Below are 14448 nucleotides of genomic sequence, written 5' to 3' on the forward strand. Positions count from 1 at the left end.
AATCAAAGTGTTTAGCAGGTCACAAGGAACTCAAGACTGTTTGCTCACAGTGAAGAGAGACTTGGAGAAGGAACCAAACATTGGTTCGTGACGAAACCGAAAGAACTGAGTTCCTAAAGCTGCCCAGATGCAGGTGACGAGAGCGAGGATAAGGAAGCTATTCGCGACGGGTAAGACAGCACAGGCCAATGCTGATATGATGCGATTTAGAGACTTCAACCTTCGGAAAATCCTCGCAACCCTGAAGACTCTGATAAGACGAAACACCTTGACCGAGGGGATGTCTGATGCGAGTACAGTCAACAAAGACGCTATCACAATCACAACATCCAGCAAGTTCCATCCATCGGACAAAAACTCAGCAAATGCGTTGTGAGATTTTGCAAATAAGTTCACAAACAGCTCTAGCGTGAACATAACAGTAAAAAAGATGTCCATCTTAAAAAACTTTGCTTGTGCTTCAGAGCCCTCCTCTGGCAAGACTTCTGCTTGAGCAAGATCAGTTATGAAGCTTATGAAAATCAACCCAGCGACAGCAATCTGCATGAGGTTGGACTCATAAATCGCCTTGACGTGAGCACGGATCTGTCGGATTTTTCCCTTCTGGAGCAGTTGATCGTACTCCATTGCTTCAAGCTTCTCGGTCTTCGCATTCTTTACAGCGGCAAGCCAATCCTTGTGCTCGTGACTGTCAGCCTTGTAGGTGTATGCGCGGCCAGCATTGATTCCAGTGGGTGATGTCTCGACAATGATTTCTCGTATGATGTCCTTGGAGTCCTCCTCATTGAACTCTTCGAGTATGTTGACGATGTCTTCTAGCGGAATCTCATCAATGATGATTGTCGTGTTCGGCTTCGCGAAGAAGAGAGCATCCTTGGTCAGCACGGCTCGTCTCGGATTCCACGAGACAGTCGCGCCGACTCTCTTTTTCTCCAGCAGACCTTCTTTGATCCAAAGAGACTCGTCGGGAAGGAGGAGCTTATCTGATATCGACACTTCCTTCACTTCAATCTCTGCATGTGCTGCATGCACTGCCGTAGCCGCCGCAGCGATTGCCACCATGTCAACACTCGCCCGTTCGCCTGTGCTCGGATCACCCACCCCACCCACATTCACGACGCTTCAAAGCACTACAATCCACCCCTTGTTATCGCTTTACATCCTTCTAACCGTCCCAAAGTGTCCGAAGTTAACAAATTGTCTGCTACCTACCCTCCTCGAAGGGATCACATAGAAACGTGTACCCCCCGACTGTGCCTTTGAGACCCACCCCTGTGACCTGTCTGTTCGTAATCTTCCAGGACCTGATCATGAAGTCGAAATCAACCAGCAATTTTGACTACCCCCACCCCCTGGCCCTAAAAAAAAAAGAACCTTTTTTGAATGGTTCACATGAGGACTGAATTAGAAAGTCACCGTTGAAACCGTTACACCGAGGCCTATACGGCGGCGTCCGGGAGTCCAGGCATAGCTAGTATGGCCCGAGGGGCCGGCCACTGGGCCGGCCATTCAACCATGAAGGCGCGGCAGGTCATTGACTGGCCGTGTCAACTGAGTGAGACTGCATGCCAGGCCCCCCGCCGGCCTCACAGAGTCAGCGGCTCAGCAGGCCTCACTGCATCAAACAATGCAGTGCAGATCACCGAAAGGATCATCACATGATTGCCTAGCCGTCATTACAGATGTCTATTCATGATCAGGATCAAGTTCAATCATGGCAACAAGCTACTGTCAGAGATAGATTCCTTCTTGAGGATTGAAAGTGGCACCCAGTGCGAAGAGTTTAGCCATTAGAGCCTGAGCATATGTTAGTGGTGCTCTTGCTCGCCGTTCTCACCTTGGCCTCAATGAGGAAGAGATCGTTGCTAGACGCAAGCCTGTTGACAAATCTTAATGAGGAAGGAGGCAGCGTTGTGCGGCACCTTCTAACATCATCCTGGAGATGTTTGCTTGACATCAAAGTCGAGCAGGCAGGCGACGTCTGTCCCTTGAAAATTTCATCCTGCCAGGCTTGAGTTGACCAACAAGACCAGCAAGCAAGGATGAAGTGACCTGTTGGTGCCGGTCTGTATCAGAAAGACGGTCCTGCCCTGCTCCATGACATCAGAAGATATTTTGCCCATCAGTAATACCTTGAACGAAATTGTGCAAGCATGCATTAGAGATCGTCGCAGAAGGGTTGGTTGAGCGGGCCTTCATCGCAATATACATCCCGACAAGCACAACCTGCGTGGCTCAAAATCAACGAGCACGAGGCAGTCAACGCCTTCTTGCCTGCTCCCTATCCGTCAGACTCATCCTCTCCAATCGCACTGTCAGCTGCGCCTTTGATGCCTTAATCTGCTTCTCCTAAACGCAAGTGTGATTTTCCAATCCAAAACATCGCTACCACCTTCGGGGCCGCCTCCACCTCGTCCCCGCCTTCTGCTTGTTCCTCCTTCTCCGCGGCTTTATCTTCTTCTGTTTCCTCGTTTCCTGCTCCTGGGTTGCCATCTGGCTTCTCGTACTCTGGTCCCTCGAAATCAGGAGCTTCAGGCCTTGCCTGACAAGAGCATCACAAAATTGCACTAGGGCTGTACTCTTACTTCTTCATCCCTATCCCCCATCTCATCGTCGAGCCTGCCGTAGATAATGGGGACAGGAGATAATCCCATCTCTTCAAGCGCCAACGCAGCTGCTCTCATTAAGTAGCTGCATGATTCCTAATCAAGAGGCACCTGCCATGTACAGTACGTCGCAGAAGCTCAGCAAGGAAAACTTTGCATGCAAGTCTTGTACTTGTTTCAAAGTTTTCTCAAGCCCTAGAGTATCTCAACATCATGCGCTCGCACACACATTCGACATGTCACCGTGAAGATCTGAGCGGTGACCGACGTTTCCTCGGGCTCCTCCACTTGCGCCTTTGTCCGTTAGGCGAAAGCTTGAGAGGTCCAGCCAAGCTATACCCGAGTAAGAATTGCTTGGAAAGAGAGAGAGCACGAAAATTAGCCCACCCAGCTTCCACCACCTCATCACGTCCTCCTCGGTCCTCACGATATGTTGAAAAGCCTCCTTGCATGCTCGTAGGTTCACCAGGTAGAGGCTCCACCTATCGGGAGAGCTTGCAGCCTTTTCCAAGTCAGGCACAAACAAACAAGGCAGAATAAAGGAAAACAGGGAGGTGTTGAGAGTTGACAGGTGAAAGTTGAAAGATTGGAGGGGAGCGCACACCTGCTCGTCGTATGCTAATTTCAGCGATAGATGACTCATGATCTGGGAATTTCCTTCTTCGTCTACAGATGACCAACATCCCAAGTGCTCTGCCACCAACTCGCTGAGGTTGCGAATGAGCTTGAATGAACTAATTCGCCTTATGCTGAGGAGCTGAGCTGGAGCTCCTATCCGCTTCAAAACCGTGGCGTTTGGAGGAAATGCGCGGAGAAGGGAAAGCATCGCCTTCAACACGTTTGCTTGGATTGTTTCCTCCTCGGAAGCGAGCAGAAGCTCAAACAAGGTTTGTGAAGCCCCTGCCCTCCCAGCATCGCGGCTGTTCAAGGTGTGGCGGAGGCACAGAGAAGCAAGAGCAGCGGCTGCTTGATTCTTGACCCTGAAGCTCCGGTGCTTGCAGAGAGTGACGATGGAATCCATCACTTCCACTTTGCCGACTTCATCCTGCAAAGCAGTGTAGCCTGTGCTAGACAAGCGAATGACTTCCTGTACGTGATTTTGCTCGGGATATGCGCACATGAAGCCAAGGGCTGCGAGCACGTTCTCGATTACGTGCTCATCAGCATCTTTTAGCCTGAAAATAGATCAGGAAAGTGATATCGGAATCAAAGTGAGGTAAAGAGGAGCAGCAGCAGGGCTTGGGGTCAACATGCAGAAGCAAGAGAATTGATTTGGGAGGAAAGGCGGGTAAACAGTAGAAAATGTAACGATGCTCGCCTTTCTCCTTTGATGAGGGTTGATAGCACTGGCACAGCTTGATACTGCAGAAGCGCAGCTTTACCACTGCTTTCGTTGGCTAGTTCCAGCAGCGCACCAGCTGCTTCCACGTGTGTTAGATGATCCTCGCTTACAGAACACAAAGCTATGAGCCCATAAACAGCGTTGGAGGATAGCAGGTTCATTCTCAGCTCCTGGCTTCGTGCGACCTCCTTGATGCAGGCAGCTGCTCTCCGCCGAACCAGAGAAGACGGGTGATCAACAAGTGATAAGACTGCTTCGACTCCTCCTGCTCTACAGAAATCCAGGCGGTTTGAGGAACTCTTGACAATTTCCAGTGATGCACCAATACTCTCTTCCAGTTTGTTGACTCCGCTCTTTCCATCTTGAAGCATTCCTACCACATGCGGGATGGTCCCAACGGATCTCGCATGCTCCCTCGCCTCCTCTTCAACGAGTATTGCATCGAGGGCTGCAATTGCTGCTTCCTGCCGCTGTCCACCCTGGTAATCAGCCTCGTTTAGGTCACTTATGATTCAAAGAGCAGAGGATCAGAACCAAAAAGATGAAGGCATCAGGGAAGAATAGGAAGATGAGTAAGCAGACGGACAATTAGAGGAAATCACCTGATACGGTATCTGCTTGTTTACTCCTTGCTTACTTAGCAGCTCTTCAGAGTCGGGAGAGGAGATTATGTTGGTAAGGTTTCGAACCGCCCCTGCTGCAATGAATTTCATTCTGCTAGTGCTAGATCCTAGCTTGCACATGTGGCTGATTGCGAGACTTGCGAAGGTTTGAACGATAAGAGAAGAATTGCTGCTGAGTTCTACTAGATGCTTTTCAACATCTGTTTTTTCTAAGGCATTTACGTTGGGCAGACAGTTCTCCACCGCCAGGGCAAAACACAAGCTGAGGGACTCGAGCATGAGTTTGTCTTTTGCCTGTCCTAAAGTAGCAGCGAGCAGAGGCATCACACCACCTTCCCACACAATGTCCTTTTCCTGGTACGTCACACTGAGCTCTTTCCTTGCCTCAGCCTTAGCTGCTTCATTGTTCGCCTTGCGAATGCTGTCAGCAAGAAGCAGCGCTGTCTTTGTGACTGCTGATTTGATCGGCAGGGCAAGATCTTTGAGCGCTTTCTTCACTTTCGGGTCAGACATTGCAAATCGGGAAGGCGATACAGAATCTATCTATCAAATTTCTGGTAGACAACGACAAAATTCAAGATATTCTGCGTAAAATCAGTGAGAATTGAATCGAGGGAGGACAGAGGAGGACAGAGGAGGACAGAGGAGGACAGAGGACAGAGGACAGAGGAGAGGAAGAAAAGGAGAGGAGGAAGAGGAGAGAGGAGAGAGGAAAAAGGATAGGAGACAAATTGAAAGGGAGGAAAGAGAAGGTAGGAAGGGAGAGAGGAGGAGAAAAAATTTAGGCGACCAAGAAATATCAGACAGGATGCTGAGACATACACTGTATGCATGGCGGTCTGCATGGCGGACTGCATGCAGTCTTCATGGCGGTTGAAAACCTATCTATCTGGTATACCCGTTGCCGCCCAGTTAGAAAATTTCAAGGTTTCTGGTTTAGGGTTCCTGGTTTAGGGTTCCTGATTTAGGCTTCCTGGTTTAGGGTTTAGGGCACTCCCAGTACTCGCGAGCCTCTTTAGACTACGATTGTGTATGTGGGTTTTTAGGGCTTAGGGCTTAGGGCTTAGGGCTTAGGGTTTAGGGCTTAGGGCTAAGGGCTTAGGGTTTAGGGTTTAGGGTTTAGGGTTTAGGAGCCGGCCCTTAGTAAGAGCAGCCGGCCCTTAGTAAGAGCAGCCGGCCCTTAGTAAGAGCAGAGCCGGCCCTTAGTAAGAGCAGCCGGCCCTTAGTAAGAGCATGCGGCCCTGCGGCGCGTAGGGAGAGCGCAAGGGGACCGGTGGAAGCTGCGAGCAAGAGGTTCATATAGTTCAAACAGCCTTTCTAAGCATGGTACTACAGTATGATGAGAGCGTTCGCAACCTGCTGTATCGGAGATCATGCCAATACACGCAGGGTGAGCGCTCAGGAGGCCACGTCGAGGAGGCCGCCGACCTCGTCGAGAAGGTGAACTTCACCAAGCGTTATCCGAATAGTCGGACAGCCGCAGTTATGCTTGCAGAGCTGAGGGGGGATGCACTCCCGACGCTATCGCTGAAGCCATCCGCTCGACATGTCGGCAGGCGAGACGCGACCTGTTTGAAGACTCTCTGAGCGAATGGAGCTCAGAGTCGAAAGCATGGTTTATTCAACAGATGGAGGAGGCCAAGAAGCAGAATGTCGAGACATACATCGGCACCGAAGGCACCGAGGGGACCTCCTTCATCTCCATGACTCTCCTAGGGATTTCCTAGATCAACGTTGAAGGCATCGACATGGAGGAGGATTTGAACACCAAGTCCTGGAACGGGTCCAAGCTATGCATCCTCCTCGGCTCCACGGAGGATGCTCGACGCATGATGAAGGAGCTGCCCTTCTATCTCGAAGGCGCAGCCACCAAGCTCGAAGCAGTCGGCTTCGACAAGGAGCCTGAGGCGGCTGGTCAGCGGGGCACCAGCGACGCAGCGCAGCGACAGGAGGAGAGCGAGGGAGAGTGGCTGGAGTTTACAGACCTGGAGAGGATCACAATGGAGGCAGCATCTCCGTCAAGCCAAGAGGACATGCAGCTCGTCAGCGAGCTGTCAGCAGTCATTGAAGATGCAGCTTCTTTGAACGAGGCAGGGACGAGCGAGCCGATCAAGCTGGTCCTGGACAAGGCCGTTGGCAACCTCCACGACACGTTCTACTCTCCGGGGAGCCTGGAGTTCATGTCGCTGGGAGAGTGGGCGAAGTCGCTGGGAGAGTGGGCGAAGATGCCAACGTTCTCAAGGAGAAGCTGGGGAAGTGGCTGCAGAGCAAGCGCTGGACTCGCGTGCAAGGAGAGAGCAAGAAGGCAAGGAGGGGCAGCGCGTTCTCGCCACGGGCAACGGCAGCTGCTGAGCTTGAGCAGGAGGCGGAGAGCGACGACATAGAGCGTCGATCTCTTAGCCTCCTGTTCATAGCACTGAGTAAATTCGCAGAGATGCATGTGCTGGCCTGCTCGCTGAAGGTGGACAAGAAGGACCGACTGCGAGTGGAGATGAGGGAAGATGACGAAGAAGAGGAAGACATGGAGGAAGAGCAAGGCGAGGGCGAGGAAGAAGACGGGGCGAGCCCGTACCGAGCTTGAGCTGAGCTCAAGGTAAGGAGAGAAGGTAGGAGGCGACCGAAGGCCAAGGTGAGGAGAGGCAACTCTCCTGACTGAAGCTGAGGAAGCTGAATGGAGGACGAGTAGGTGGCGACCGAAGGCCAAGGTGAGGAGAGGCAACTCTTCTGACTGAGGCTGAGGAAGCTGAATGGAGGTAGAGTAGGTGGCGACCGAAGGCCAAGGTGAGGAGAGGCGACTCTCCTGACTGAGGCTGAGGAAGCCAAGAGAAGACAGCAGAAGTAGAGAGTAGAAAGACGCCTCAGAAGCAGGGTTCGCATTGTAGGCCGTGTACTCCCAGTGCTCGAGCGCCTCTTTAGACTAGGATCAAATTGCAAAAGCCCACAACGAGGCCGAGCAACATTCTAGCATTCTAATAAACTCACATAATAATAATAATAATAATAGGGTTTAGGGTTTAGGGTTTAGGGTTTAGCAGAGGTTCCTTATTTCCTGGCAGAGGTTCCTTATTTCCTGGCAGAGGTTCCTTATTTCCTGGCAAGAGGTTCCTTATTTCCTGGCAGAGGTTCCTTATTTCCTGGCAGAGGTTCCTTATTTCCTGGCAGAGGTTCCTTATTTCCTGGCAGAGGTTCCTTATTTCCTGGCAGAGGTTCCTTATTTCCTGGCAGAGGTTCCTTATTTCCTGGCAGAGGTTCCTTATTTCCTGGCAGAGGTTCCTTATTTCCTGGCAGAGGTTCCTTATTTCCTGGCAGAGGTTCCTTATTTCCTGGCAGAGGTTCCTTATTTCCTGGCAGAGGTTCCTTATTTCCTGGCAAAGGTTCCTTATTTCCTGGCAGAGGTTCCTTATTTCCTGGCAGAGGTTCCTTATTTCCTGGCAGAGGTTCCTTATTTCCTGGCAGAGGTTCCTTATTTCCTGGCAGAGGTTCCTTATTTCCTGGCAGAGGTTCCTTATTTCCTGGCAGAGGTTCCTTATTTCCTGGCAGAGGTTCCTTATTTCCTGGCAGAGGTTCCTTATTTCCTGGCAGAGGTTCCTTATTTCCTGGCAGAGGTTCCTTATTTCCTGGCAGAGGTTCCTTATTTCCTGGCAGAGGTTCCTTATTTCCTGGCAGAGGTTCCTTATTTCCTGGCAGAGGTTCCTTATTTCCTGGCAGAGGTTCCTTATTTCATGGCAGAGGTTCCTTATTTCCTGGCAGAGGTTCCTTATTTCCTGGCAGGTTCCTTATTTCCTGGCAGGTTCCTTATTTCCTGGCAGGTTCCTTATTTCCTGGCATGCAGATTTGCGGTACCCCTGCGCTGGTGGAGTAAGAGCCGCCAGGAACGACGGAAGCTTGGGAAACCATTGAGAATGCTCCGAAGCATGTGGCCAATATCTATTGTGAACCCTGACGAGATCGTGCAGTACCGTACCTCCAGCTACCTCAAGAGGCAGACGGAAACTGGAACGATGCCGTCACCAGCTGAGCTTGTGCGACGACTGGATGACTTCGCAAGGCAGAATCCCAAAAGCAGGACGAGCAAAGCTCTGAAAGCCAAAGAGATATCCTTGGAAGCCTTAGCCGAAGCCATCAGTCACACATGCAGCTTTGCTGAACCTTCACCACTGGAGAGTCTGAAAGGTCTCGGGCAGTGGGGTGATGATGCCAGGCAGTGGTACCTGTCCGAATTTCTAGCAGACAGGCAACGGCAGATGGAGGCCAGGTCTTATGATGACCAGGGCACGAGTGTGCAGACGATTACCATGAAGGTACTAGGGATACCTGCATACTTCTCCAGACAGGTTGAAAACTTATGCGTCAAGCTGGAAGAGCAAGGCCTGATCGTAGATCAGACGCAAGACAGCAGGAGTTTGATCTTCAAGGCTCCCCTCAAGCCTGACCTGGCGAAGGCAGAAGAGATCCCAGCAGTGATCACCTTTGTCCGCAACGAGGCGGCAGAGAAATTCTGGAAAGGAGAAGGTACCTTTAAGGTGGCTGGAAGGAGGATCCTAGCAGTGAACCCAGCAGCCAACCCACCGATCTCGTTCAAGATGCGACCAAAGAAGGAGAACATGGGCAGAGTCGGAATCCTAGCGGAGGTGGCCCAACTCCTTAAGCTCAATGATTCGAGTACAGGTGATATATGTGAGATCTACAGGCAGTTGTGCTTGAAACAGGGCCTAGCAATTATCGACCTGATCCCAAACGCGGGAATGACAGTGAACCTCCCCCCCAAGAGGAACCTGCCGCCAAAGAAGGTGTTTGCAGCGGTAGGAATAGACACAGTCAACCAGAACAGAGAGGTAGACTGGATCGCGACTTGTTCGAGCCTGGAAGTAGCGGACATCGTCCTCCAGGCATTCGATCGACATGGAAAAGATCGAGCAGGAGTCACTTTGGGATTGGTCTCAGAGAATGACAAAATACTGAAATGGTTTTCAGTTCAAATGGAAGCAACGACTATGCTCAAGCATACGAAGAATGCTGTGCGACAGGAGGCGGCAACGGCAACGGGGGCAGAGATGCTGTACTCAGTGCAAATCTCCTCCCCAGTGCCATCAGGGAAGTTCTCTCGAAGTGAGATTGAAAAAATCTGCGCCAGTGACGAAACGGGCAGAGCCAAAGTCATCCGAAACATCCGGAGGTCTGTCGCATGCTGGGACCCACAGGTTGAAAAAGAGCTGCAACGGGTACACATCCAATGTGACGCAGAGACGGGGATGTGGGATGGGTCTGGAATTATTCTCAGGCTACGAAGTGAAAGGAGTGCAAGAAAGATGATGGCTGAATTCCCCACACACCTTCTCTGCTGGCAAGGCACAGTTGAGATCCAGACGACAGCAAGTAGTCTGAACCTCACAGTGTCGCCTCAGGCAACACAGGATCAATCTGACCAAGCGAACCGTGTGGAAAGAGATTGAACTGAACTCAATCATCAACGAAACAAACCTGCCCGACGCGGAAGCAGAGGTAGTAATTGCTGAGATCAAGACAGCTATCGCGGAAGTAGTTAACAGCAAGGAAAGACCTTACTTCGTCTTGACGATGCTGTGCACGACATGCAGGTCGCCTTAGACAGTCCAGGCAACGCGTCCTTCTCCACGCTGCAAGAATGGGCTGATAAAGGCACTGGAGCGACATGGGATACCCAGAGTAAGGGCTTCAAAGAGCGAGTCCAACGAATCGTTGAGAAGCATACATGGAAGGTCGCGAAGCGCAAGCAAAGCGCTTTTGCCCCCAAAGAAGAGAAGCAGTTTAAGACTGACCTGCTCTTCATTGCATTGAATAAATTCCTAGAGGAGACAGTAATCTCTTCGGTAGGAATGCTGGGAGATAACGACGAACTAAAGTTCATGTTGAGCACTGAACTACAGATGAAAGAGGCCGGAATGGAAGAGGAACAGGAGGAAGGGAGCAAGGCGGACGACGCAGAGGGGATGTCACTAGACTCCCCCCCTGCGGCACAAGCTTAATGGACGCAGGAACAGGAGGAGACGAGGGCAGGTGGGACAATTGGCACAAGGGTGAGGGGGAAGGACAAGAAGGTGAGAAAAACAAAGACAAAGAAAATCAAAAAACGACACAAACATTCGACCTCGTAGGGGAGATCCCCTGGAGTCGAAGGGAACAAAACAGAGAATATGGATTAGCGGCGCTACTCAACTCGGGAGAAGCTGGCTTTCTCTCCGAAGATGTTGTGGAGGCGATAATCCTCGAGGCAAGCGAAGGTATCGAACCATTGGAAGACAGATTTCAAGTAGCATGGCTACGAGACAAGAGGTACGCGAACGCGCAAACTAGAAACCAGGTCGAGTCGCCGAGAGGGACTATTGTCCTCCCGAGAATAGTAGCTTGTTTGAGAGATCAAGAGGGAAGGACAAAGAGAGCAAAGCGACTACTAGCCGGGGCAGCTCAGCCATTCTTATTCCCGTGTGTAGAGAATGGCAATCATTGGATTCTACTAATGGCAGATTTTGACACAAAAAGAATACGCATTGTTGATTCACTCAGCACGGCTGAGAGAGACTTGGGGATTGTCAGAAGTCAAAGGGAGGCACAGTTTCAGCTGGACTTCTTCTCTTCCCTGTTCCTGCCTGCTCAAGTCCGAGTTTTGCCCAGATGACATTCGCTTGTAGAAGGAACATGCAACGACATGGCGGGTTTACCTGTCAACTGAGCTACAACAAACAGACAATCACAACTGTGGGATCTTCATACTGTTGCATTTGCTGCTGATCGCAAAGACAAACAGACCGACACAACGAGACATCTCAAAAACAGGTAGGCAGCAAGGCGTCCCCCCACCCCAGCAATGGCTCGAGAGGATGAGGCACCGGCTGCTGGATGCGCTTTGGGTGGAGGATCCAGGAAAAGCGCGCATGCGAGAAACGATCAAAGGCATCTGCAGAGCTTTACAACACGCGCAAGATAAAGGGTACAAGGAATGGCAAGCAGCAGAGGTGACCCAGGCACAAGAGATGGAGCAGGGAGAGCAAGAACCGTGGCAAGCGAGAAACATGGCGGACCTGCGGACATATGAAAGGTCAGAACAGATGGACTCACTACCGCCGCAGGCCACATCGCTCCCCCCAGCGGGCAAGCACAAAGAACAAGCTTCGAACGATGTAAGGGGAACTAGGGAGGAGGAGGAGACGCACTCTCCGGCAAGAGATCGAAGGGGAGTACCACATCAACTTCAATGGGCCAATAGGGAAGAGGAACAAATACTAACAACAGGTAGAAAACCTCACAATGCAATTCGAACAGAAAGATCAGAGCAACCATCATGGGTGGAGATGCACAGAAAGGATAACACCCCAGGCAACATCATCTCTCAAAATGTTAATGGGTGCAGCCAGTTTGTGCTGAAACACATCTTGGGATACCTGATTGAGACATACCAGCCGAGCGTGGTAATGCTGCAGGAGGTCTTGGTAGGGGGGAGGAGGAAAGAGATAGCTCTCCGAACGATGATCAAGAAGGAATGGGGATGCTATCGAGTATTTATCACGAAAGGCACGGGGGGCGGGAGAAAGGGTAAGAGTGACCTACGCCTCATGACATTAGCGCATGCTGACCTTGCACCTCGCCCCCCCCTGCCATGGGAGCGCGAGGTCTCCCAAAAAAGAATACAGGTTTTACACGTTGGCCGCAAAAAAGAAACAATAGTGTTGGCGAACGTACATTTCCCTATCGCATCGGAGGGGAGAGACCGAGACAACATGTGGAAGGCGCTGAGCCAGATGCTCAAGATGGACCCAAACATTAAGCTCAGCATCGTCGGAGGCGACTTCAACGCATCTCGAAAGCTTGCAGAGATCTGCACGAGAGTAGGGTACGGGAGCAACTCGAACGTGCACCGCGCAGATGAGGAAATGGAACGAAACTTAAATGAGCTGGGGCGATATCAGATGGTCACCTGCGAAAAGATGAGCAGAAGCAGTTCGCATTTCACCTTCTCCACATGGTACAAACAGGGCCACCACCAAGCCAAATTAGACCATGTCTTCGCTCTACATCATTCATCTCGCACAGTAAGCCTGATATCCGAGACCGCAGAAGACTGCATCATAGGAGCCGCAGTCGATCACAGGGCACTGGTGGTGAATGTGACTGCGCTAGATGATAAGGGCGAACAATTTATTCCAACGGTTGAAATGCTTACACAAAGGAAGGACCGAGATGCCATTCTTCGACGAAAGAAGCGGGTGGTAGAGATAGAAAAGATATCGGGACGACTAGGCGTGGAATGGGCAATGGCTCTCGACGAGAAGATACAAGCGGCACAAGCTCTACAGCAAGATTGCGACATTATCAATTTGATAACAACTGCCCTTCCCATTAAGGAAATCCCCCTACGAACCTCAGGTGGGAAGCGATACTCATCGAAGATTCAAATGGACCTGAAAAGGAAGATTAAGCAACTTCGCAAGGATCTGAGAAGCGCATCAGAAATCACAGACTATATTGATCGTGCACACAGGGAGTCGAGTATCAACGCCGAACTAAGAGAGACTATGATCAAATTCAAGGAGATCTGCACCGAACAGGACCAACAAACCTTCCTGAAAGCTTGCGAGGAACGCCGACGACGACTGGGCACGATAGGGAGTAAAGAGTCCCAGAATGCAATGGGGAAGAAATCAGACTATAAGCCCAAAGCCCCAATGAGTAGCCAACTGCCAGAGAAATGCCACCCAAATACAATTGAACTCAAAAACAGCGCTGCAGCGGTCAGAGCTAGAGTATTTACAGGACCTGGATCCGCTGATGGAAGCATTCCTGCAAAACAGCTCCAAAGAATCAAGCAAAACTTTTTGGAATGCAAAACATCAAACCTTACTGCACGTTGAGGTCCTCGGGGCGGGAAATCAAACATCAAAGAAGCTCTCCCTCACCGTGGCGCCAGCACATTTGATTGTACAAATCATTCGGGAACTGCTCCCACAACCAGGAGGGTGGCGCCTAGAAGGATACAAGAACATCGAGCAATTTCTCCCTATGAGATTGGCTAGCGAACTCGAAGATGAAACCCACACGGCAACCTTCTTCGCAGTCAACGGCTGCACGACGAATGGAACCTGCGCAAAGGCGGAGTGTCAAACACGAGGACGATTGATCCCGCTATATGACAAAGGTCAGAAGAACGAAGAAACGACGATCCTCTTCTTCTGCAAACAGTGTCAATCATTCACCTCCGTCCAACCACCGGAATTCAACTCTCCCGCGAACATTGATCAACACCCGACCAGGGAAATAGAAATTGCTTTTCCCCTGGAGCCAGGAGAAATTCAGATTTGGATTCAAAAAGTATCAAATCGCAAGGCAGCAGGCATGGATTTGATCTCAAACGAGATCCTGAAAGCTTTACCTGACAGCGCAAAGGAGGAGATAGGAAAAGTGATCAGTAGAGCGTTGACAGGAGACAAAACGTTGTTGAACATGCTAGCACGAGTCAGACTCCTTCCAAAAAACGAGCTCTGTCATGTTCTGGAAAATATGCGTCCTATATGTATCCTCTCGTCGGTGACGCGAATCTTCCAAGCGGTGATAGCACACAGACTGGCAAAAGCAGCTGAGAGGCACAAGCTGTTAACAGATAACCAAGAGGGTTTCCGACCCGAGGGCGGGACGATCCGTCAAGGTCATAGACTACTTAACATCATCGAGGAGGCCCAGAGCAGTCAAAACAACATTATACTGTTATACCTCGACTTTGCCAACTTCTTCAATAACGTCGCGGTTGAATCCATCGCAAAAATCATGGAGGTATATGGATTCCACCAGCGCGATGTCGACGTCGCAGTCAGCTGCAGTCAAGGCATAGCTCTGCAAATTCAGACTG

General features: G+C 50.8%; 4 protein-coding genes across 4 annotated transcripts; 2 read left to right on the top strand and 2 right to left on the bottom strand.

The window, feature by feature from the left end:
- Positions 1–1671: 1671 nt before the first annotated feature.
- Positions 1672–3022, bottom strand: GUITHDRAFT_155587 (hypothetical protein). Its single transcript, XM_005822020.1, has 11 exons — positions 2994–3022; positions 2850–2939; positions 2718–2801; positions 2586–2674; positions 2393–2542; positions 2275–2349; positions 2133–2226; positions 2053–2090; positions 1923–2002; positions 1838–1877; positions 1672–1797 (listed from the first exon to the last, which is right to left on the bottom strand). The coding sequence occupies exons 1-11, from the start codon at positions 3010–3012 to the stop codon at positions 1732–1734; spliced, it is 825 nt and encodes a 274-aa protein (XP_005822077.1). The 5' UTR covers positions 3013–3022; the 3' UTR covers positions 1672–1731.
- A 3562-nt stretch (positions 3023–6584) lies between these two features.
- GUITHDRAFT_155588 (hypothetical protein) lies at positions 6585–7561 on the top strand. Its single transcript, XM_005822021.1, has 2 exons — positions 6585–6786; positions 6840–7561. The coding sequence occupies exons 1-2, from the start codon at positions 6605–6607 to the stop codon at positions 7150–7152; spliced, it is 495 nt and encodes a 164-aa protein (XP_005822078.1). The 5' UTR covers positions 6585–6604; the 3' UTR covers positions 7153–7561.
- A 105-nt stretch (positions 7562–7666) lies between these two features.
- Positions 7667–8290, top strand: GUITHDRAFT_39965 (hypothetical protein; the record flags this gene model as incomplete). The annotated part of the gene is made up of 1 exon (XM_005822022.1): positions 7667–8290. A coding segment is annotated over one exon (624 nt), but the record flags the coding sequence as incomplete, so codon positions are not given.
- A 5030-nt stretch (positions 8291–13320) lies between these two features.
- On the bottom strand, positions 13321–14338 carry GUITHDRAFT_155590 (hypothetical protein). The gene is made up of 6 exons (XM_005822023.1): positions 14313–14338; positions 13975–14255; positions 13828–13877; positions 13737–13774; positions 13442–13684; positions 13321–13385 (listed from the first exon to the last, which is right to left on the bottom strand). Exons 2-4 carry the CDS (start codon positions 14045–14047, stop codon positions 13742–13744), a joined length of 156 nt encoding a protein of 51 aa, XP_005822080.1. The 5' UTR covers positions 14048–14255; positions 14313–14338; the 3' UTR covers positions 13321–13385; positions 13442–13684; positions 13737–13741.
- Between the last annotated feature and the right edge of the window lie 110 nt (positions 14339–14448).

The sequence above is a fragment of the Guillardia theta genome (genome assembly GCF_000315625.1).
Source record: "Guillardia theta CCMP2712 unplaced genomic scaffold GUITHscaffold_133, whole genome shotgun sequence".
Taxonomy (NCBI): domain Eukaryota; class Cryptophyceae; order Pyrenomonadales; family Geminigeraceae; genus Guillardia; species Guillardia theta.